Source organism: Ailuropoda melanoleuca, chromosome 6 (assembly GCF_002007445.2).
Source record: "Ailuropoda melanoleuca isolate Jingjing chromosome 6, ASM200744v2, whole genome shotgun sequence".
NCBI lineage: Eukaryota > Metazoa > Chordata > Mammalia > Carnivora > Ursidae > Ailuropoda > Ailuropoda melanoleuca.
In genome coordinates, this window is record NC_048223.1 from 82,027,704 (window position 1) to 82,049,783 (window position 22,080).

At 59.8% G+C, this 22,080-nt stretch overlaps 1 protein-coding gene across 16 annotated transcripts in view; it reads left to right on the forward strand.

Annotated features, from left to right (window-relative positions):
• The window catches only part of ZMIZ1 (zinc finger MIZ-type containing 1), a 235,280-nt gene that overhangs the window by 203,990 nt on the left and 9,210 nt on the right, over positions 1-22,080 (forward strand). For 12 of the 16 annotated variants that reach the window (XM_034662770.1, XM_034662766.1, XM_034662762.1 and 9 more), the window contains 15 exons: positions 5,630-5,744; positions 6,701-6,918; positions 7,800-7,998; positions 8,937-9,227; positions 12,046-12,228; positions 13,094-13,171; positions 13,652-13,826; positions 14,384-14,525; positions 16,001-16,211; positions 17,349-17,454; positions 18,410-18,570; positions 19,470-19,537; positions 19,877-19,945; positions 20,393-20,637; positions 21,846-22,012. In XM_034662770.1, the coding sequence (XP_034518661.1) occupies positions 5,630-5,744; positions 6,701-6,918; positions 7,800-7,998; positions 8,937-9,227; positions 12,046-12,228; positions 13,094-13,171; positions 13,652-13,826; positions 14,384-14,525; positions 16,001-16,211; positions 17,349-17,454; positions 18,410-18,570; positions 19,470-19,537; positions 19,877-19,945; positions 20,393-20,637; positions 21,846-22,012 (2,428 nt within the window). Of the gene's footprint in view, positions 1-869; positions 1,857-4,946; positions 5,398-5,629; positions 5,745-6,700; positions 6,919-7,799; positions 7,999-8,936; positions 9,228-12,045; positions 12,229-13,093; positions 13,172-13,651; positions 13,827-14,383; positions 14,526-16,000; positions 16,212-17,348; positions 17,455-18,409; positions 18,571-19,469; positions 19,538-19,876; positions 19,946-20,392; positions 20,638-21,845; positions 22,013-22,080 lie in introns of those variants that run through there. The other 4 variants (XM_034662769.1, XM_034662775.1, XM_034662776.1 and 1 more) reach the window with 4 other exon arrangements.

Sequence of the window (22,080 nt, forward strand, 5' to 3'; positions counted from 1 at the left end):
TTTGAAGTATAGGTAGGAGTTCACTAGCAACAGGAAGGCAAAGGAACGCTAAGGAAAGCCTCAGAGGCTTGGGAAATCTGTTCAACAAACAGGAATGATAGGAACACCCCCTCTCATAGCATTTTTGCGAAACTTCTAAGCACCATTACCGTATCACGAAGTAAATGGGGGTACTTGCACGCAGTCAACCTGGAGAAACAGAGAGAAAAGTGTAAGTGCAGGTTAGCAGGGACGTGGCCAGGCACTGTGCCAAACTTTACCTGTGTTCATAGGCTTCCTCCTAGGAGCGTGTTAGTCCCATTTTACAGATAAGAAAGTTGAGCTGACCAAAGTGATATGTCCAAGGTCATAGAAATTGTCAGTGGCACAACCAAGGCTTGTCCCCAAGGACTCCGAAGTTTAGAGCCCAGATAGTTAGCCACTGTGCCACAGGACCTCCTCGTGCCATCTGGGTAGCAGCCTCACAAATGGTCAGTCGGAGGCCCTGAATATTTGCCAGGATACGCTGTGCAGCCCAAAGCTAATGATTTGATGGATAGAGTGGCTTTTTTCCTGGGTCACTGTTTGGGTGTTCTCTGCAGTCAGTCTTTGAGACTAAACTTTACATGTCCTCTGTCCCTTCATGATGGGTGGCTTCCCCAAGAACTTTCGGGAAGCTGTGCCCCTTCTCGGAATTCTTGGGGACCGTGAGATGTTCCTCATAGCGTGAGCCTCCCTCGCATTATCACCATCTTTTTTTTTTTTTTAAGATTTATTTATTTGAAAAAGGGGGGAAGGGGCAGAGGGAGAGAGAGAGAATACCCAAGCAGACTCCCGCTGAGCACAGAGCCTGATGCAGGGCTCGATCCCACGACCCTGACATCGTGACCTGAGCTAATCAGAGTCGGTCGTTTAGCCACCTTAGCCCCCCAGGCGCCCCTCACCATCTTGTGCAGGGAAGTGCTAGCTTACCAGATCCTTAGCTCCCTGAGACAACGGGATGTGGTCAGCCCCACCTGGCAGTCTTGCCCTTGACAAGCTCTGGGGTCTTGTGAGTCTCCACTCCTACAGCTGTGTCTGTTGAGCCCAATTTAAGGGATGAAATGAGTTCTTAGGTGAAAGTCCCTTCACATAGTTCCTTGCTTCTAGAAGCCACTCAATAGATCATAACAACAGCAGCAGTCAGCAGTTTTAGGTGCCCCAGGTAAGCTGCCTGTGGTCACTTTGCCTTACCTGTGTGAGCTCACTCAAACCTCACGACAGCCTTCTGAGAGACTTACTGTTATTATCCCATTTTACAGACAGGGACACTGAGGCATAGAGAGAGTAAGGAGCCGTTCATTAGTTTCCCTTTGTCCCTCTCCCTGGAGGGTGGTACCTCTTACTTCCTGGGTGCCAGTGCCCATGGGGTCACAAGCACACTGTGGGTGGTCAGCAGTCAGGTTTAAGGACTGGACACCATTAGCCATCCTCAGGCATCCGTCTGAGGACAGTGTGGAGAGTTGGTGTTTCTCTCTGGCACTCTGGTTAGCAAAGGCTTTGTGAATCCTAGAGGTGTGTGGAGACGTCATGCCAGGTACAGGTAGCCTAACTCAGGACTCCTGGGGCGGAAGGGAAAAGGCAGGAGGCTCTCATTTGGGCCCCCGCTCAGGCCCTACAAATGTGAGGAACAAGTGGAGCTCAAGCCGTTGAATGTCTCAAGGGCTTCCTGGAGGAGGTGGCCTTTGGAAGAGGAAGCTGGGAAGGATGAGTGGCATTTTTCAGGGTGAGGATGAAACATCCAGACTACGAGGAGGCGCAGAGGTGGAAAAGCAGCTGCCTCCCTGCGAGGACGTGCTTGGCAGGCAGAACACTGCCGAGATCCCAGATGGCTGCTGGTACTGGTGCCTCTCTGGGTGGACCAGGGCTCTCGGGGTGGTTTTGTCTGGGCTGGACTGCAGCCGGGGGCAGCTATGGCATGAGGCCATGCTATGGGGTGTACCCATTGGGGGTGCACAGAGCTGGGCAGGATTACTCAGAGTGGGATTCTCACGTTCCAGGGGCCCTGGTGTCCCTTTGAACTACAACCAGCTATGGAGAAGAGGAGAGAAGTGGTTCCTAGCAGGCAGTCCCAAAATGCCAGGGATCCCTGACCTGGGCTGACCTCATCTGCAGGTCAAATAGTACTTGCCAGAGGAAGGAAGGGCCTCAGAACACCTTCCCACAGGTCCCCCAGCCCTCCTCTTCATCACCCTAGGCCCGCTCCCACCTTGGGAGGGCCCAGGAGCCGGGCCTGTCCTTGCTCCTTGAGCCACAGGGAGCTGGAGCCGGGCAGCCCCCCCCCCCCCCCGGGGGGGGGTTGGGAGGCGTCGGCAGGGCTGACTGCCATGGGCCTGTGGGGGCGAGAGCTTCTCTGCGACAGCAGGAGCCGTCTCCCCAGGAGATGAGTCACAGCCGTGTTGGTGCGGCTGCCACTTCTGCTTCTGCGGCAGGTGCGAGTGGGGGCGAGCAAGTCCCTGAGGCCGCCCCTCCACGCGTGTGCCTGTCTCTGCCCCCGCGTGTGCACGGCAACATGGCAGCAGGGTGCGTGTGCAGACACACGTCCGTGGCCCTAGCCACACGCATGCACTCCTGGGGTGGGCCCGGGGCTCTGGCACCTTCCAGCCAGCCGGTGGGCATGCCCAGTTTGGGAACCATGGTTAAGTTTGCTTCTCACCAAGGTTCGGGTGGAGGGGACGAAACAGGAAGGAGTGGTTTCCGCCCACAGTACCCACCCACGGAGCCATAGGGCAGTCAGGAGCTTGTTTGCAAGCCTGTGCAGTATCCCGGTGAGCCGGGGCCTCCCCACCCGCGGTGGTGAGGCACCAGCTACCCACTCCCCCCATCCCAGGCTGGGGGCGGGGGGCGGCTGCCAGGCTCCAGGGGCTCCCAGAGGGCTTTACTTCTGAGCCTGGTGGGCACATTCTAAAAGGACACAAACTGGACACCAGCCTGGGGGGTTGCTGGGAGCTTGTGGGGCAGCGAAGACGTGCACTTGTGCTCTGTTAAGTTGCTGCGGGTCCTGTGTTCCATCCTGCACCCCTAGGACGAGGGCCTCCCAGGACAGCTGGTATCTAGGGGTCTCCTCTCAGTTGTTTAAAACCGTAGCTTGCAGGGCCTCCCTGCGGGACTCTGGTGTGCCAGGCCTGGACTAGGTGGTACCCCCGTCCTCCGTAATCTCGCCCAGCGAGGTTCTCCCAGCCCAGCCGTGCTCAGGAGCAAGCTCATTGCTTCCTTCCCTGGGCTTCTTCACCCCTTCTGAGCTCCCCAGGCTCCCGGGGCCCCAAGCAGCCATCCCAGATGCAAGTGTAAGCTGTCTATCCGCTTTGGCCGCCGCATTGGGGCCTCACCCCCTTTCGACTGACCCATGCCATGTCTGGCCGGCAGGAGTAGGGGGCAGGCAGGAGGTCTGGGTTCCTGAGGGCATCTCCTCACCCCTGGAAATCATGAGTAATGCCCAAGTCTGTGTCCCTTTCTCTTTGAGAAAGCCAAACTTTGGGCTACGTGCTCCTCTTTGAGCTGCATCAGACTTACGCTACCAAGGCCTGGGTTGTTCAAACCTCTTTGACTGAGACCCACAGTAAATACGCACAGGACACCATGACCCAGGGCATGCACACACTCGCACATAAAGTCAGGACACAGAGGAATATTATTTATTCTTACCATGTGCTCATGCTTACCTACTTTCTGTTTTACTCCCTCTTTTTCTCCTCGTGCTGGTTTGATGTCATGACCCACAGCTTAAAAACTCTGAGAGCAGAGTGGGGGAATGCCCTTCTTAGGCCCATTTGACAGATGAGGGGACTGAGTACAGACAGGCAGGGGAACTTGGACCCTGAGCCAGGAAGGGACAGGACTTGTACCCAGGGTACAAAAAAAAAAAAAAAAAAAAATGCCAGGGCAGGAGGAAAAGGGAGTGGAGGGGGGTGGGGTTGCTATTATCCGAGGAGGTCAGGGCAGGCCCCTCCAACGAGGTGACTTCTGAGCAGAGATAGGAAGGAAGCCAGGGGCTGGCCAGGCAGAGAGGGTGTCCAGGCCGGGGAAGGGGGGGAGAGCAGGCCTGGGTGGACAGCGATGTGGCCTGCCTCCAGTCTGATCACCCCTGCAGGGCCCTGCCTGCCTTGACTGTTGGCTGCCGAGGGCTCTGCCCGCCAAGAAGCAGGGACCTGACTCAGCCCCCCGGGACCCTTCTGCCTGCCTGTCATGCAGGACGGTGCCTCCCTCCTGTAAGTCCTGACCTCCGGGCTGGCTCCCAGCACCTCCAGGGCCGGGCCTGGCTTGCCTGCTAGGCCAGGGTATAAGTTCTTCAGGAGTGAGCGAGCACTTTTCCCTTCTGCTGACTTCCTGTGGTGACGGCACAAACCAGACAGAGGCATGAAATGCTTCCCTAGCACACCAGCCTCCCCCAGACTCCCTTCCCCCATCCTGGTACCCCACAGTGCTGCCCTGCAGGCCTCCCCCTCATCGCGAAGTCCTGCAGGGCTGGTACAACAGATGTGGGTGCTCTGTGTTTCTGCTCCTTTGGGGGCCATGTCTGGGATTGTCTCTTTGTGAGAGGTGCCAGAGAGTCAATGCAGAGGCGGCCCCAGCTCTGCACTCCCAGGGGCTGGGACCCCAGCAGTTTCTTCATGCTGTAACTCTGACAGCCCCTTCCATCTCCCGGGGGTCACTCTTCACCTGTACCACAGCAACTTCGTAGGAAGCCATTATTGAGCACTTACTGTATGCACAGCAGGGTGTTGGGCCTAAGGTGAAGTCCGTGCTTCTGGTGTTTAGGGGCTACTCAGGGGATGTCACCAAACAAGGTGGGTGCTTCTGGGCCTAGGAAGGAGACTGGGGACATGGGGCGATGGGGCATCGGCTGCGGGTGCTCAGGCAAAGGTGGGAGCCAAGGTGGGAGGCAGGGTAGGGTGGGATTAGCCAGCAGGGTAAATCATTCTGAAGTGTGTCAGTTTGGACTTTGCCTTGTAAACACTGGGAGCCATTGAAGGTCTTTGATTGTGGAGAGTGTCTTGGGTGTTTGAGGGAGCTTAGCTTGGCGGGGATATGCACAGGAGACTGGGGTAAGAGCAGGGATGGAAGCATGGTGGGCAGGCTCGTACCTGTGATCCAGAGTCAGGAAGGAAGGGTGACGTACGGAACCTCTTGCCAAAGCACAGGTCAGCTGGGCTGGGTGGCCAACCTGCTACAAAGGGTCGGGAGGAAGGGGGAAGAGGCGAGATTCAGACTGGGGCCCTTCCGATGTTTTCTGAGAAGGGACTGGGAAGTTCCAAGGGGAAGCTGGTGCAGGGGAACCAGAGCTCTTTCTGGAGAGCCACTTCAAGTCAGAGCGTGGTAGAAGGAGGAGCTCAGGTGGGGCCTGTGGGTCTCTCTTCTTCCTGTGGACTTGGGGCTAAGGTGAGGCTGACAGCCATGGGGGTGATACCCCCACGGGGATGGGGGGAGACATGGTCACTGGCACGGTCTGCCGCCACGCGAGGTGTGCCTGTTTGGTGTGCCCGGCCTGGGGGTCTAGAGCAGACAGAGATGGGAGTCACCTAGGTTTGACTGGGAGCCGTGGAGGATGGTGGGTGATGGGGCCCTTCTGTGTATGCGGTTCCTGAGGCTCCCCCTCTGTCTCCCTCTGCAGTGATGGGTCATTCCCCTATGACTCTGTCCCTTGGCAGCAGAACACCAACCAGCCTCCCGGCTCCCTCTCCGTGGTCACCACGGTTTGGGGAGTGACCAACACATCCCAGAGCCAGGTAAGAGCCTGTCCTGCCCCCTGCCGCTGCCCCTCCCCAGCAGGACCATCCCTTGAGCCCTGGGACCTTTGGGTCATTCTCCCATGGCAGCCGTCCTCATGCCGCCCAGCTGGAAAGACCAGCGCTCAGCTGTGGACATGCTGCTACCGTCCACGCCTGCTCAGGAGGGCGGTGGCTGGCCCCTAGGCAACCGTCCCCACCCTTTCTGGGGGAATGACTTTCATCTGAAGGAGAGCCGGGAGTTCCTCCCTAGCCCATGTTTACTTGGGTTGGATAAATAGAACTTCCTGGGTGTTATTGGCCTCAGGGCTCCAGCATCTGGGGTCTTTGACCCTGGGTAACCTGGGTTAGATTTCAGCAAAATGGTGAGCTTTCAGCTTGTGACAAACCCCTCCCCAACCCCCTGGCCAGCCCTGCCTCCCGCTCTCACCCCTTCCTCTTTCCTCCACGCCTTCCTGTCCAGCCTGCTCGGCCTCTGCCACGGCTCAGGGCTGGTGGCCTCCTCTGAGGGCACCCCTGGGCTTCCCTGTAGTCTCAGGCCACAGGGGCCCCTCAGCCGGGATCCTGCTGCCCTCCAGAGCTGGCAAGTTGGGCTTCTCTTTGCCCTGACAGAGCAGCAGCCCAGGGCCACCATGTGGCAGCCCTCTAGGCATCCAGGCCCCTTAGCAGGGGAGGGCCGAGAAGTCCAGTGCCATCCACCTGCCACCAGGGGCAGGACTAGTCCCTCCTGGTAACATCACGGGCCAGGGTTCTCATCCCCACGCTGCCAGCTTCCGGGCTGTGTTACCTGCTTCGAAGCATTTGTGTGGTCTGGGGACAATTCATGCCTCCACTTTCTCCCCCTTCCCCTCTGCTCTCCCTGTTGTACCATTTCAGCAAACCCCCCCCCCATGTCTCCTCTTTCTTCCCATGCCCCCCGGGGCACCGCTTGGGTGACACCCACTCTCTGCCCACAGGTCCTCGGGAACCCTATGGCCAATGCCAACAACCCCATGAATCCAGGCGGCAACCCCATGGCGTCGGGCATGACCACCAGCAACCCCGGCCTCAACTCCCCCCAGTTTGCCGGGCAGCAGCAGCAGTTCTCGGCCAAGGCTGGGCCCGCTCAGCCCTACATCCAGCAGAGCATGTACGGGCGGCCCAACTACCCCGGCAGCGGGGGCTTCGGGGCCAGGTGAGCAGCCCCCAGGAGTGGCGTTGGCCCTGCCCTTCCCCTCTGTCCTGGAGCAGCAGTCAGTGTGAAACGCCAGCACCGTGCTTCCAGCTCCTCTCATGTTCCACTGTCCTCTCCGTTAAAGGGACACAGTCATTCCCCCCGCGCTCGGGCCAGCATGTGGGTTGGACACTAGAGCAGCTGGCCGGTCGTGATAGCCTCCAGGCCCGTGGTGCTAGAACGCCGGTGCTCTGTGCCCGTGTCTGTCTATACGCTGGCAGATGCTGTGAGGGAGGGGCCGGCAGGGGCAGGAGCTGCTCCACGCAGGCGCAGGAAGGACACTCTGCCCCAGGGGCGGTGCAGGCAGGACCTTGTGAGGCTGAGAATCGCCAGGTTCGAGAGAAGGCCGGGGCAGGAGCAAGGGGTCCCAGGAAGATGCTACTGGGATGTGGGGGCTGGGCAGAGAGGCACCACATTCCTCCTCTGCCGCCCTGCCCTGTCCAAGGCCACCTCTTTGGCTTCAGGCCACCGTCCACTGCTAGGGCCCGTGGGCAAGGCGCTCAGGGCTTTTTGAGGCACCGTGTCTTCCTCCAGAAAGTGGGCTGCCCTTGGCAGTGAGGCGCAGCAGTCTAGTGCCCGGGAAAGGCCACGATGGCCGGCACCCAGCCAGGGCTTTGGGGACCCAGCAGCTTGCCTGTCACCAAGGGGCACGAAGGGCTGCCAACCCCCGGGAGGCCTCTCTCCCCTTTGGGTTCGGAGTCTGGACGCCTCCCCTGCCTAGGAGCTGGGGGCAGGAGGGCATGGAAGGACCCATCTTCTCCCTCCCGGCCGAAGGCTTACAGTGGGTTGGTTCATCTTCAGAATCAGGCAGTGTCTAAGTCTCCTCTTCTTCTCCCTTGCAGTTACCCCGGGGGTCCTAATGCCCCCGCAGGCATGGGCATCCCTCCACACACCAGGCCACCTGCTGACTTCACTCAGCCCGCGGCTGCTGCCGCAGCAGCTGCAGTGGCGGCGGCGGCAGCCACAGCCACGGCCACAGCCACGGCCACTGTGGCAGCCTTGCAGGAGACGCAAAACAAGGATATAAACCAGTATGGACCGGTAAGGGCCCCACTAGTCCAGCCTTGCCCCCCCCCCCGCAGAGTTGGGGTGTTGGTGCCATGTGTGCTAGAAGAGCTGATGGTGTCAGGGTGCATCTGGGTTTCCTTGGAGGCATGTGGACGGGTGTGTGTTAGGACGTGGGTATGTCGGCGTGGTTGGGTGTGGTGGGGGGGAGGCCGTATGGGTGCTTGTGTTTGTTCTGCGTGGGTTTGTGGCTCGTGCGTGTCTGCGAATGGGGAAAGAGGTTCTTTATCGCCCTCTGGGCGCCTGCTTACCAAAATGCGGGCTCAGTGCCTAAAATGCCTTGTCACCAGTCTGTCCCCTTGGTGGCTTCGGAAGACCATATACTCCTAGTCCTCCCATCTGTGGATTGAGCCCAGGTCCCATTTCTGCTCCCCTGACCTTCAGAAGGACTGGTGGGGTGTGAGGAGAGAGGGTTCCCCGCAGGAACAGGGGACAGGAGGTGGGGACTGTAGGAAGGGGACAGCAGAGCAGGTGGGCAGAGGTGGGAGCTGGGACTGCCTCAGACTTTGTGGATGGAGGGCGTGTCTCCACTGGCCGAGGGCGGGGCCGGGGCTTCCAGGAAAGGGGCTCCTGCCTCCATCCTCATCCGCCTCCATCCTCCCATGCCCCTCCCCACCTCTGCACCTTCTTCCCGGTTTCCTGCCTGCCTCCCTGGAAATGCTGCCTGCTCTCTGGAGTGACTACACCCCACCCCAAAACACCCCTTGGGCTGCATCTTTCCTGTGCGGCCTGCAGAGGGCAGTGGTGAGTGCAAGAGGCCAGACATCCCTTGGGGCCTGGTCACCAGCTGCAACCACACAGGAAAGTGCCCCCCCCAAAACCCAGAGCCTCCCACTTCCCCCACCCTTCCCTCCCTGCACTTTCAATGCATGTGGCATTTTATTCTTTTTTTTTTTCTTCTTCTCCCGTTGAAGGTCTGTTCCTCTTTCCAGATGGGTCCCACCCAGGCGTATAACAGCCAATTCATGAACCAGCCCGGGCCGCGGGGGCCTGCCTCCATGGGGGGCAGCATGAACCCCGCAAGCATGGCGGCTGGCATGACACCCTCGGGGATGAGCGGCCCTCCCATGGGCATGAACCAGCCCCGGCCGCCCGGCATCAGCCCCTTTGGCACGCACGGGCAGCGGATGCCCCAGCAGACCTACCCGGGCCCCCGGCCCCAGTCCCTTCCCATTCAGAGCATAAAGAGGCCATACCCGGGAGAGGTGAGTGTGACAGCAGGCAGGTGGTGGCCAGGGTGGGAGGCGGGGAGGACCCAGGCCTTGAAAACAGAGGGGCTGTGGGCAGGACCTTGGAAGAGCAGGAACTGACTGGCGCCAAACCTGGACCAAAAGTCCGAGCCTTAGGACAGAGGAGTCGGGCTCCTAGCTTGGAGACCAGCTCTGCCATTTCCCAGCTGGAAGTCCTTGATCAAGTCCTGTCCCCTTCGGGAGTCTTGGTTTTTCATTTGTAAAAGACGATGCCAGTCCAGCCCACTTCCTAAGGGCTGCTTGGGAGACATGAACGGGGGGCCGGACGGGAAGCACTTGGCCCGGGGCCGGTGTGGGCAACAGCAATGCGGGCAGCGTGGTATTTTGTCTCGGCACAGACACTAGCCGGGTGACTTTGGTGAGGAGCGAAGGCTCCTTGGGTGCACGTGCCTCACCTGCCCACGAGGGCTTCTCACTGGCAAGAGTGAGAGAAGGAACAAAACCCTGCAGATTTCTAAAGGCTGTGCATGTCAGAGAAGTGATTGGAAGGCAGACAGTGTGCTTCTTAGGTCTCTCCTCCGCCAACTGTCAGCTGCTCTTCCAGGAGGAACGCTGCCTAATTGGCTGCCTGGCCAGCTCAGCCAAGGGAAAGGTGAAGATTTAAGAAAGTAAAACCCACACCTGTCCTCTGGGAACCGAGATTTTAGCAGGAATGGGGGTCACCTTCCTGGAAGCCTGTCTAAGCAGGAGCCCATAAGGAAGCGATGCACAGGGGGTATCCGGAATTCGGCGTGAGGTCAGAGAAGGGCGACTTCCAGGATTAGGTGTCCTAGGGCCTTCAGTGAGCAATGGGAAACAAGTTGGCAGCAAGTGGCCTATCTGGGTAAGGCTTTAGTTCACCTGCAAAAGACACAGGGACCGTAGAATCCTAGCCCAGTGCGCATTCCTCAGGAAGCCTGCCTTGATTCCTTACCTAGGCAAAGCTTCTCACCAAGCAGTCTCCCCCACAGCTGTCTGCTTGCTGCCCATTCTCAGACGGGCTCCCCGCCCCATCCCCACCTCACTTGCCTCAGAACTGTGGCCTTCAGCTTGGTCTTGCAATGGGTTTAGAATCCAGAGCTTAAGTTTCTCGAAGGCCCGTGTGATTCCCTCAGCATTCTCCCTACCTCGGGGTTGGCCATTGTTGGAGGTGTCTTGAATCCAGAAGGGAGAGGTCAGGGACCTCCTCAAACACCCAGGAGCCTGGCTCAAGCCCACACAGTCCTTGGTGGCACTGGTTCAGGGAGGCACCAGCCAGAGAAGGACGGTGACTCTCAAGGTCCTGGCTGTCTTTGGGGGGTGGGGTTCAAGCTCCTGGCCTCACTCCCACTCACAGCCCCCACGGGAGTTCTGGGCCCTCTTTCAGCCCCTCTGCTCAAACTCTCAGCGTCCCTGCTGGCTGGGCTAGGCATGCATCTGTGGACCCAGCCTCGGGGCTGCCAGCACCCCAGCAGGTGATCCCAGGAAAGGAAAAGCAGAGAAATTCCCAGTCATCGCTCCAGTGTCCACCTGCACCTGTGCTGTGCTCTGGAGAAGGCACACGCCAGAGGCCTTGAATTATTTCTACTAAATCATCCTCTTCAGAGAACGTGGATGCTGCCCAGCTACGGAATGCCGCCGCTGGGCTGGGACACTGGTTGGTCACAGCCTGCATGGCCTGACCCTGTCTGGGAAGGCGGGCCTCACCCTGCAATGGCAAGCTTCTAGAATCTCTGAATCCTTGGAACGTTGGGGCAGGTGTCAGGTTGGCTGGTTCCGCACAGGACTCCGCTTTGGTGGCCTGATGGGCAGGCCCCCACCTCTACTTGCACTCCTCTGGTGATGCGATGGGAACTACACCGTCACGCAGAGCAGCGGCCGTATGGCCACAGTGTGAGTGGCAGAGTTCTTCAGCACTGACACGGACACCTCCCATCTTCTGCTGCTTACTTCTGGATCCTTCTTTCATTTGTTGAGCGAGTATTTATGGAGGGTCTGCTCTTTGCCAGACGCTGGGACATAGCCGGGACCTCGAAGCCTAGGGCAAGAGATTTAAATAGATAAGGAGTTTCAACAGACCAGGAGAAGAAACGACTGACCTTGTAGGATGTCATGGCCTGGAGTGTTTGGGTAGCTGGTGGCCCTGAGGGTCACCTAATCTTACAGAGGAGGGAGGCAGCTGCAGGGTGGACATTGGCAGGTCACCTTAGATCTCCAAGGACAGGGGTCCTGCCCCTCCCTCGTGCTGTCTCCTCTTCTCTCTCCATTGCCTGTCTTGAGAGGGTTGTCTGGAATCTCCGCAAGTCTGCTGCTCCCAACGTCTGCACGCATGGCCCAGAACTGAACATCAGTGTGTGCTGTTCAGCGTGGCGTATGGGGCCAGGTCCTCCCATATGCAGCCTCCAAATGCAGGGGTTGAGGGGGTCGCCTTTCTGGAAGCACATCCCGTTGTCTGCATTCCCCTGCCGCACACCAAGCGCTAGGAGAGACATAAAGGGGGTTTAGAATCGAGCCCCCCTCAATGGCATGAATGAGAGGCTCTGAAATGCCCTCATTTTGGGGGGCAGGGTACTTGGAGAAGACCGCTTCACAGGGAGGTGGCCCTCGAGCCAGACAGAACATCGTGTCCCTGGATGTCAGGGTAGCCGGGGGCTCGGGCATCCTCCAATGGCCCCTCTCTGGGTGGAGAAGGCAGTTCGTCAGTGGAAAACAGCAGGGACAAAGGTGAGGGGCCAGGGCACTCCTGGCCTTCTGGTGAGTGGCTTGGCTCTGCGACACTGACCACCTTTCTCCTCTCCTCTGTCTGCTGCCACAGCCCAACTATGGAAACCAGCAATACGGACCAAACAGCCAGTTCCCCACCCAGCCCGGCCAGTACCCCACCCCCAACCCCCCACGGCCGCTCACCTCTCCCAACTACCCGGGCCAGAGGATGCCCAGCCAGCCGAGCACCGGGCAGTACCCACCCCCCACGGTCAACATGGGGCAGTATTACAAGGTGAGTCCTACCACCCCACCGGCCTCTTGCTTCCTCACCAGCTCATATCCCCACCCCCACCCATGGCAGCTTGGTCCTGAAGTCACCAGGGGGCAGGCGGAAATTTCCGGATGTGTCCTCGCCTGCTCGGAGCCATGGCCAAGATGTCAGGCTGGCTTCTCTTGGTTCCTGTTGTCGTGGGTTGACAAGGGTTTGCCCCTCCCCTTTTACTGTTTACAGCACACACCAGATGATCATAAACGAAACATGTTTTTTTAAAGGAAAAGCATCCACCTGGATATATTAATATTAGCTTCTTAACCTTTCTTCCTCTAATGCACGTGGGCATCAGTATGTTTATAGTTGTTATTAAGGTTGTAATTTTAAATCAGTCTTTCACCCGACATGAAATCACGGGCGTGTTGCTTATTGCTACAGAGTCTCTCTGGTTCTCACGGCTTAAGGGAGCCTCACGGGACTGCGCCGTATTTTATCGTTCCCTTCCTATCAGACGTTTCCGTTGTTTTTGATTCTTCACTTTCGAAGTAACACCATGATGAATATTTTCAGGCACATTTGCCAGGGAATCATGCTAACGTCCATGACCACCCACCACGGCTCCAACTTTTGCAGTCTAGGTGTTTCTAGTCTTGCAATTTCTTGCTATATTACTAGCTGTGGACAGAGAGATGAAATGCTGTCCCTGGGATGGAGGGGTGCGTGACCTGCCCCACCCTGGTCCCTCTCCGCACCTCAGCACTGGATGGGCCTCGTCAGCGCCCCCTGTATCCTACTCCTGGCCAGTTTTCATATCGGGAGGGAAAGCAGGCTTCGGGTAGCTTTTCTGCCTGCCACTTTCACCTCATTGTGTGTCTTGCTTTAACAGCCAGAGCAATTTAATGGACAAAATAACACCTTCTCGGGAAGCAGCTACAGTAACTACAGCCAAGGGAACGTCAATAGGGTATGTTGCAGTGTTCATCTGAGTGCTAACCCGCCTGTACTCGTGTGTCTAAGGGGCCTGGCCGTTCCCACTGCAGGCCCATGTGGGGGTGCACTTCGGGTCATCAGCTCTGGAGTACGGTGATGCCCAGACAGAATCCACGGGTCCAGGCAGGTGGGCCAAGGATGAGTAAGGACTAAGAGCAGAAGGGAGAGGGGCTCCTGGGGAGCCAACTTCCCAGGGTGCTGCAGGCCCAGCTCCATCTGAGGACCCCACTGGGCTAGGGGTGGAGGGTGTAGCCCAGAGTGATGATGTGGGCAGTCAGAGACCTGAGTGCTGGTCGGGATGGAGAGATTCCCACAGGGGAACTGGCTTTCCCCCCTTGGGGGAGCAGGGACCATAGTCTCAGGATTACAGGGTAGGTAGGGTGTATGTCCATAGCCATAGTGCCTCCTATCCCTCTGACCCCGTAACCTACGTGTGGCTTCTCTTTCCCTCCAGCCTCCCAGGCCAGTTCCCGTGGCAAATTACCCCCACTCACCTGTTCCAGGGAATCCCACTCCCCCCATGACCCCCGGGAGCAGCATCCCCCCGTACCTGTCCCCCAGCCAAGACGTTAAGCCACCCTTTCCACCTGACATCAAGCCAAATATGAGCGCTCTGCCGCCACCCCCAGGTGAGTGCCCTATGTCCTACCTCTGTCTGGCCAGCTCCACCTAGGGCCCTGCAGTGGCCTGGAGCCAGGGGGCTTGGAAGTTGGACTGCCTGTGGGGTTGGGGCATGTGGAAAGAGCGGGAGGGCTTGGAAGAAGATAAGCCACCCGCAAGGGAAATTTGGGGTGGAGCTGGGCTGCCAACAGCCCTGAGCCACTGGAGGTTGGGAGCAAAAGTGGCTTCCAGCCCTGGAGAACTGGGCGGAGGTGCCTGGGGCTTCCAGAGTAGGGGGTATGTGGGGTCAGAGGGGAGTAGAGCCAGGATGAGTAGGACGTGGGACCCAGGGATGGTGGGCCTGGGGTGGGGTGGACTGACAGAAGCAACGGGCTCTCTGGTGTGCACACGGACCTATAGCCCAGCTTCTGGGGCCTTGTTTACACAACTGCATGGTCCCACGAGCATGCAGCTAAGAGTGCACGGCACGTGGGGAGCGAGCTCCACCCATAGCCCCGGAGCCCACGCTTCTGTGTGCCCATGGTGGCCACGGGCGTGTGTCTCATCCAGCTCCCTCCCTGCCCAGCCAACCACAACGATGAGCTGCGGCTCACGTTCCCGGTGCGGGATGGCGTGGTGCTGGAGCCCTTCCGCCTCGAGCACAACCTGGCCGTCAGCAACCATGTCTTTCACCTGCGGCCCACGGTCCACCAGACACTGATGTGGAGGTGAGTGTCATGCTGAGGGCACAGGCCCAAGCTGGGTGGGGGAGGCCTCCGGTGGTGACCTCCCTGGCCCAGGCATTGCCCTGAGCACGTAGTAGCAGCATCTGCCTGTTGCCTACACCTGTTCGGCATCATTGACTGGGCCCCGCTCTGGGCAGGGTTTGGGGGATGTCGTGGGGAACCTGCAGGCAGACCGGCCTTGGCAGGTATAGTGGCCCAAGGGCAGGGAGCAGCTTTCACTCACTGTAGTCCTGAGGGAGGGGTCAGGGATGACCTCCCAGAAGAAAATGTGGCTAGCTCAGACCCAAAAGCCAGTAAGGCATCCAGGAAGGACCCTGAGCTGGCAGGAGGAACTTGAACGTGGCTTGTTGTGGCTAGAGCAGGAATATAGAGGGATGAGGCTGGGCTGGGCAGGACCAGCAAGCCCTCCAGGTTGCCAGCGGTTGGCCACTGAGCCAGACCGCTGCTCAGACATCACGACACACCACAGGACAAGGGCTGGAGGTCCCTGGCTGGGCCAGGCCCTGTGTTCTCTACCTTCTACACCCAACCTGCCTTGATCTTGTCAGTGGGCAAGGCTTTTCCCATTGACCCTGAGGCAAGATAAGTCGATTAGCCTGGGGGGAGTTCTCACAGCAAGCGACAGAGCTGGGACTCGGTCCCAGTTCTCTTGGCTGCCAGAACCCTTTGGTGTCTCCACCCTCGGTCCTTCCTCCTCTGGCAGGACCCACACTGCCCTGCCACCACTGTGACCAGAGTCTCTCAGCCGCCCAATGGGCACCCAAAAGGCACAAGATGGCTTACAAGCTCAGTGCCTTGACCACGCCAAGCGGGCTTCGGTGGGGTCTGCAGACAGAGCTGGGGTGGGGGGAAGGGCACGGGTGCTCAGGCAGGAGGGTGGAGAGGCACGGGGCGGGGGGGGGGGGTCCCTGTTCACCCGTCCCTCCTTACCTGAGTGCTTTCGCCTGGGAGGTGTCCCCTTGGCCCTGGCCTGCTCGGTTTCCACACGTACGTGGTCACTGCTGGGCTCACGAGGGTCTCCTTCCGTGCTGTGTCTTTGGTGCCCCTCTGGGCGGGGAACTGAACCAGACACGGCCCAGGCCCGGGTGATTCTCCCAACTGGAGTCTGGGTTGGACATAATCAGCCTCCCAGCTGGTCTTGTCACTTTAGTGTCTGTCCTTTTTGTCCGTCTGTCCTGGGGGAGCAGCGGTCACCCTGTAGGGAGGGGTCCGGAGGAGACCGGCAGAGCTGTGGGGTGTGGCTGGAGTGAACAGCACGGGGGAGTTTGGGTTGTTGGGACGGGTTTTGACTGGGGATGTGGGCAGGGGGCCGTCCAGGGTGGGAGAGGAGAGTGCAGGGAGGCAGGGGCAGCCGTCGCAGCTGAGGACTGGGGCCGTGGCGAGGTGGAGGCGCGCTGCCTGGCCGCGTGTCACCGAGGCCATGGGCAGCGCCGTCTGAGCCCCGCCCCGCCCCTCAGGTCTGACCTGGAGCTGCAGTTCAAGTGCTACCACCACGAGGACCGGCAGATGAACACCAACTGGCCTGCGTCCGTGCAGGTCAGCGTGAACGCCACGCCCCTCACCATCGAGCGCGGCGACAACAAGACCTCCCACAAGCCCCTGCACCTTAAGCATGTTTGTCAGCCGGGCCGCAACACCATCCAGATCACTGTCACAGCCTGCTGCTGCGTGAGTGTGTGGGGCGGGGCGGGGGGGAGGCAGAGGGCGTGGCGTGGGGAGCCCCAGGGCGCTCCGGTCTGCAGCTCTGTCCTTGCGGCTCTGGCCCCGTCCCCATAGCCACTGAAGGAACCTTTCAGAAATGTGCCTCCACACACACAGGCAGCAGTGCCCCAGGGCCGTGAGATAACCTTCAGAGCCACCACCGTGCCCCGGCCGTGCCCCGGCCGTAGACGTGGCCTTTTCCACTCTCACACCACAGGGCCCATCCAGTCCGCACACCTACCTGCACTTCCTCCCGCGGGCCCCTCCTCCTGGACACCTCCCGTGCCCTCCACCATCTTCCACTGGTGAAGGTCTCTGTGCCTCGAAGCCGGGCGCTGTTCTGGCTTCACTCACAAGAAATTTTATATTCTGATCACCTTTGACCCAGACCCAACTCCATCAAGTCTGGAGTTAACTTTCTCCCTTCTTCACCCAACCCTGGTATATTAGAATCGTGTGTGTAGGTGTCCCTCCGATCTGTGACCTGCTCTGGGACCACATGTGAGCCACTCTCCTTTCCCCCCAGAGATCAGGGCCTGGCACACAGCTTGCCCAGGGACCTGTGTGGGAGTAGATCGCCTGTCCCACTCTGCTGGCCCCTGTGGGGGACAAGGAGAAGGAAAATCACTGATCCTGTCCTTAGGAGCATAGGGACACCAAGGCTAGCTAGAGTTGGGAGTCACAGGATGGAGAGTGCTGTCAGAATGAAAAGCCTGTACAATCCTGGAAGGCTTCCTGGAGAAGTGAAAACAGGGATGACACCCTCTGGCAGGAAGGGTTGAGGATACATAATGGGGAGAAGTGCTGGGCGAGGTTAGGAAGTGAGGCCAGCTCCAGTCCTGATGCCAGGTGTCCCGTAACCTCATGCCAGAGGTGTTTCAGTGTAGCCAGGCAGCTGTCCCAGGTGGTGACCCTTGCCTGGGTCTCCAGGCTCACAGGTCCCAAGACACATCCTGGGGTCTCAAGGGCCCCTCTTCTAGAGTGGCATCACTATGGATCGTGGACCCTTTCCTGAGCTTGGCCTTCGGGGGCCTTCGGGCACACGTGGGGCCGGCCGTGGGGACGCCGCAGGGCGGGGGCTGAGCACACACTCTTTCCCGGCAGTCCCACCTCTTCGTGCTGCAGCTGGTCCACCGGCCCTCCGTGCGCTCCGTGCTGCAAGGCCTCCTCAAGAAACGTCTCCTGCCCGCAGAGCACTGTATCACAAAAAGTGAGTGTGGGTGTGGGGAGGGAGAGCCGACCCCAGCCTGTGCTCAGCGTCCGTCCGTGCTTGTCATGCACCAGGACCAACCTTGGGCTCCGTGCACAAACCCCGGGGCCCGAGTGTCCCTTGGCCCCAGTCCCCACCCCCAATTCATGTCCCTCCCTCTGGAGCTGTGGGGACAATCAGATGAGCATGGCCTGTGAGACCTACCTAGCCTGGACAAGCTGGCTCCCAGCACAGGGTGTGAGGCAAATTAAAAGGAAACACCATAGTGTAGACAGGACCGGCAGGCTTCCTGGAAGATGTGATCACCTAGAAAATCACTTCTAGAAACTGGGCAAAGGGGATCTTCAGCAGAAGGGAGGCCCGGGGGTGGTTTCCTGACTGGCCTCCCCACCTGGACAGCTCGTGGCTAAACTAGAGAGAGGGACTTGGCCCAGAGCCCAGTCCTTTGGAGGAAACACCACAGGAGGTGCCCCGCGGCCACTCCCTGTGACTGTGCTGCTTCACATGACCTCCCTAGCCCCCAGTTCGCACCAGGCGCTTGTCCGTTCCCATTCCCACCCTTGCAGAAGTGAGTGCAAGAACGCCTGACCCAGAAGATCAGTGGGCAGTGCCAGACTGGGTTTCTGCACGTGCGGTAGGAAGTGCCCCTTCCTGATGAAGGTGGGCCTCTTCCGCAGAGACTGGGGAGCTGCCATGGTGACCTCTAGGGACACATGCCTCCCGCACATCACCCGTGGGGGCTGCCGTTCCGGAGTGCTAGGTGGCCCAGGGCACCCGGAGGGCCAAGCTCCCTTGTGATCAGGCCAGGATGCGCCAGTTATTCCCGGGGCCTCCCAGTGTCTTCGGGGTGGTGGAGAAGTGGCCGGGGGAGGGGGGTGTTTGAGCCCCAGCAGGGAGTGCCACCTGTGCGGGACAGCCCTGTCCTCTGCACCCACCTGTGCCTCCTGCCCCACAGTCAAGCGGAATTTCAGCAGCGTGGCTGCCTCGTCGGGCAACACGACCCTCAACGGGGAGGATGGCGTGGAGCAGACGGCCATCAAGGTGTCTCTGAAGTGCCCCATCACATTCCGGCGCATCCAGCTGCCTGCTCGAGGCCACGACTGCAAGCACGTCCAGGTGAGTGGTCCCGGCAGCAGCGGCTCCGGGGGAGCGGGAGGTGGGGTGTCCATCTGGAATGCTGAGGGGCAGGCCGAGGGGCCAGCGGGGCCTGGCTCTGATCCCCGGGGCACTCCGTGGCCATCAGAAGCCAATCGTATTCACCCACCCCAGCCATCATTTGTCCTCGGAGCATCTTCTCTGTATGCCCAGGGCTTGGTTCCCAGAGGACCGCAGAACCCACTTAGACAGTCCCTGTCCTGACAGATGTCAGGTGCCAGCTGGAAGTCCTGCACATACAGCCACAGCTGGTTTGGAGCCCGAGAGTAGGGACACCTCTGCCTGATCACGGCTGTGGCCAGGGAACCAGTGACTGTCACGGTCTGGGTTGCTCCCGCAGAGCACGGTGCAAATGTGGGCAGCCTGGGTGGGTGGGATTCCCTGTGGGGGGGACTGCTCAGGAAGTAATCCCAGAAGAGGGTGCAAGAAGGCATCCCTGTGGAGGCTGGGGGGCCAGGCCAGGCGAGCCCTCAGCCCCACCCTCCCGTATAGGGAGCAGGTCTAGAGAGCTTCCCTCTGGGAAAACAGTGTGGGCACAAAGAGTCTGGGCTCTCGATTTGTCTGACACATATTGACTAACTGGACTGGACATGTTCTCGTGCCGGGGCTGGGCTGATGGCGCGGCTGGCGTCCATGCTGCCCCCAGCCTCCATGAGAGGGGCCGTCACGTGTCAGGGTCAGTGATGGGCACCGTTGGGCGCCGCGAGATGGCCACCCACGACCCCGCAGCCCCAGTCTCTCCCAGCACGCCTCTCTGTCCCCACTGGGAGACCTTCATGAGGGTCCCGGAGGCAGTGGCACTTGCATTCTCTGCATCTCCTCATCTGTCTGTCTGTCTGCCTGTCTCCCGGCCTCTGCAGTGCTTCGACCTGGAGTCATACCTGCAGCTGAATTGCGAGAGAGGGACCTGGAGGTGTCCTGTGTGCAAGTGAGTAGAAGCTGCCCCGGCGGGCGGCTCCCCACCCAGCCGAGAAGGGGAGGAGCTCCCCAGCCTCCCTCTGGCCCTGCTGTCCCGTGCACAGCCGCCTGCACCTGCCCTAAAAGCAAAGCAGGGAACCCCGACACGGCAGGGGCGCTCAGAGCACAGGGGCAGTGGGCAGTCCTCTTGTCTCCAGCTGTCACGGGCAGCCGCCTCCTGTCACCGTGTCCCGTAGGCACCAGCAGCAGAGGCAGAGCTCTTCGACACAGTGGGGAGGGCTGGGCTCTGCTCCTACTCTCCAGGGTGCAAGAGCAAAGGCCAAGCCCCCCTCTTTTTTTTTTCCCCCAGTAAAACCGCTCTGCTTGAGGGCCTGGAGGTGGATCAGTACATGTGGGGTATCCTGAACGCCATCCAACAGTGAGTAGGCCTCCCCGGCTAGGGCCCTGTGTGGGGGGTGGCAGGGTGCTGGCCTGATAGGATAACGTGAGCCCGGGGTGCTCCTGATACCCCCTCGCTCTCCAGGCTGGCAGAGAGCTCACCTGCTCCAGCTCTCACTTCCCGGTGACTCTGCCTCAGGGACTTCTCTACCTGGGGGCAAATGAACTTTCCAGAAAGGACCAAACTCAGCCAGAGCAAGACAGTGCCCTGGACAGTCACTCCTTGGGTGGGAGGGCTTGGGGCCAGCTGCCCTGTGCCCAGCCAGCCACTTGCTTTTCCTCGCCTTAGTCTCCCCGTAAAATCCCTCACACCTCCGTCCTGTGCAGAGCATGGCGAAAATAGGGACGGGGGCCTGGGCAGAGACACGTCACTGCGTGTCGGAGCTGGAGGCTCAGGACCTCACTTCTGCCCCCTTCCTCCTCCCAGCTCCGAGTTTGAAGAGGTCACCATCGACCCCACGTGCAGCTGGCGGCCAGTCCCCATCAAGTCAGACCTGCACATTAAAGATGACCCAGATGGCATCCCCTCCAAGCGGTTCAAGACCATGAGTCCCAGCCAGATGATCCTGCCCAACGTCATGGAAATGATCGCAGCCCTGGGCCCCGGCCCGTCCCCCTACCCACTCCCACCTCCGCCGGGGGGCACCAGCTCCAACGACTACAGCAACCAAGGTGGGTGATACTGTACAAAGAGGGGGAGAGGAGGCCCAGCAGGGGCCCAGGATTTCTGGGCTCACGTTGGCAGGTGCAGGGGGGTTGTGGTAACATACACCCCCAAGACACAACTCAGGTCACTGGACTTGGGGGTACGGTGGCCCATTCAGTACCGTCCTCCTCTCCTTTGCCACCTGGTTCCGTCCAGTCCTGTGGGTCAGCACCCAGCTGGGAAGGCCTGAGTGAAGAGCTGCCCCACGGGCCAGCCTCCTGCTTCTCCCACGTTGCCCTGCCCCGCCTCCCCGAGCTCCAGGGGACAGACCACTCCTTGACTTCTTTGGAGCCTGCTTTGCTGGGGCCGCTAACAGAGTGCTCCCACTTAGAGTTCTCAGCCCTTCCCGGGGCCGTCCCGTGTTTCTCTGTGACATCTGTGTTGTCCCTGTCCTCACAACACTCCCATCCTTCCAAGGGCAGAGTTCAGGGGCCCGGAGCTCCAGTCTTTGGCCGCCAAGGTCACCGTCACTACCTCTCACCCTCCCTGCCTCCCAGACCAAGCTATACCCTACTGCCCTGGGTTCCTAGAAAGGAACCCGCTTAAACACAGGGCATGGCAGCTCCTCACAGGATCTGGGCTCCCGGATGCTTAGAGGCCCAGAGAGGTGAATCCACCTAGCAGGGTCCCACACAGCGTGCAGAGGACCCCAGCTTTCCAGCATGCTGGGCCTCTGATCCCTTGCTATGGCCAAGCAGTGGAAGGTGCTGTGGCCAGGGAAGCCAGGCAGCTGACTTCTCTGGAATCTGACGCAGCTTTCTTTGCGGGCTGGGCAGTTCCTGACCTCCCACTCTGGGCCAGGGTCTTTCCACTGAGGAGGTGCAAGCTCGTGGGGGCAGTGGGATACCGGTCTGGGGGTCTAGCTCAGCAGATCCTGTGGAAGGCTTGGACTTGGGCCTCATCCTGCCTACCCTCCCCCGACCTCAGAAGCCTGGCCTACCCCTTGCTCGAGCTCTGCCCCCCATAACTGTAAAACAGCTCGTGCCCTGGGGTGCTAAGGCCCACCAGAGAAGGCTGCATCGCTGCCCTGTCATACAGCCCAGAGGTCTGAGGCCACAGGAGCCGACTCCAGCCAAAGATCCAGCCAACTCAGATCTTAATTTATATACCCCTCCCCCCCGCTGTCTTTCCTCTGGAGTAACACTGCCCCGCTGCCGTCTTGTTCCTGCCCCAGGCAACAACTACCAGGGCCACAGCAACTTTGACTTCCCCCATGGAAACCCTGGCGGCACGTCCATGAACGACTTCATGCACGGGCCCCCCCAGCTGTCCCACCCCCCGGACATGCCCAACAACATGGCCGCCCTCGAGAAACCCCTCAGCCACCCCATGCAGGAAACTGTGAGTACCTCTTTCTCGCCCTGACCTTCCCCCGGCCCCCAACCCCTTCGCCCCCATCCTCTCTGTGG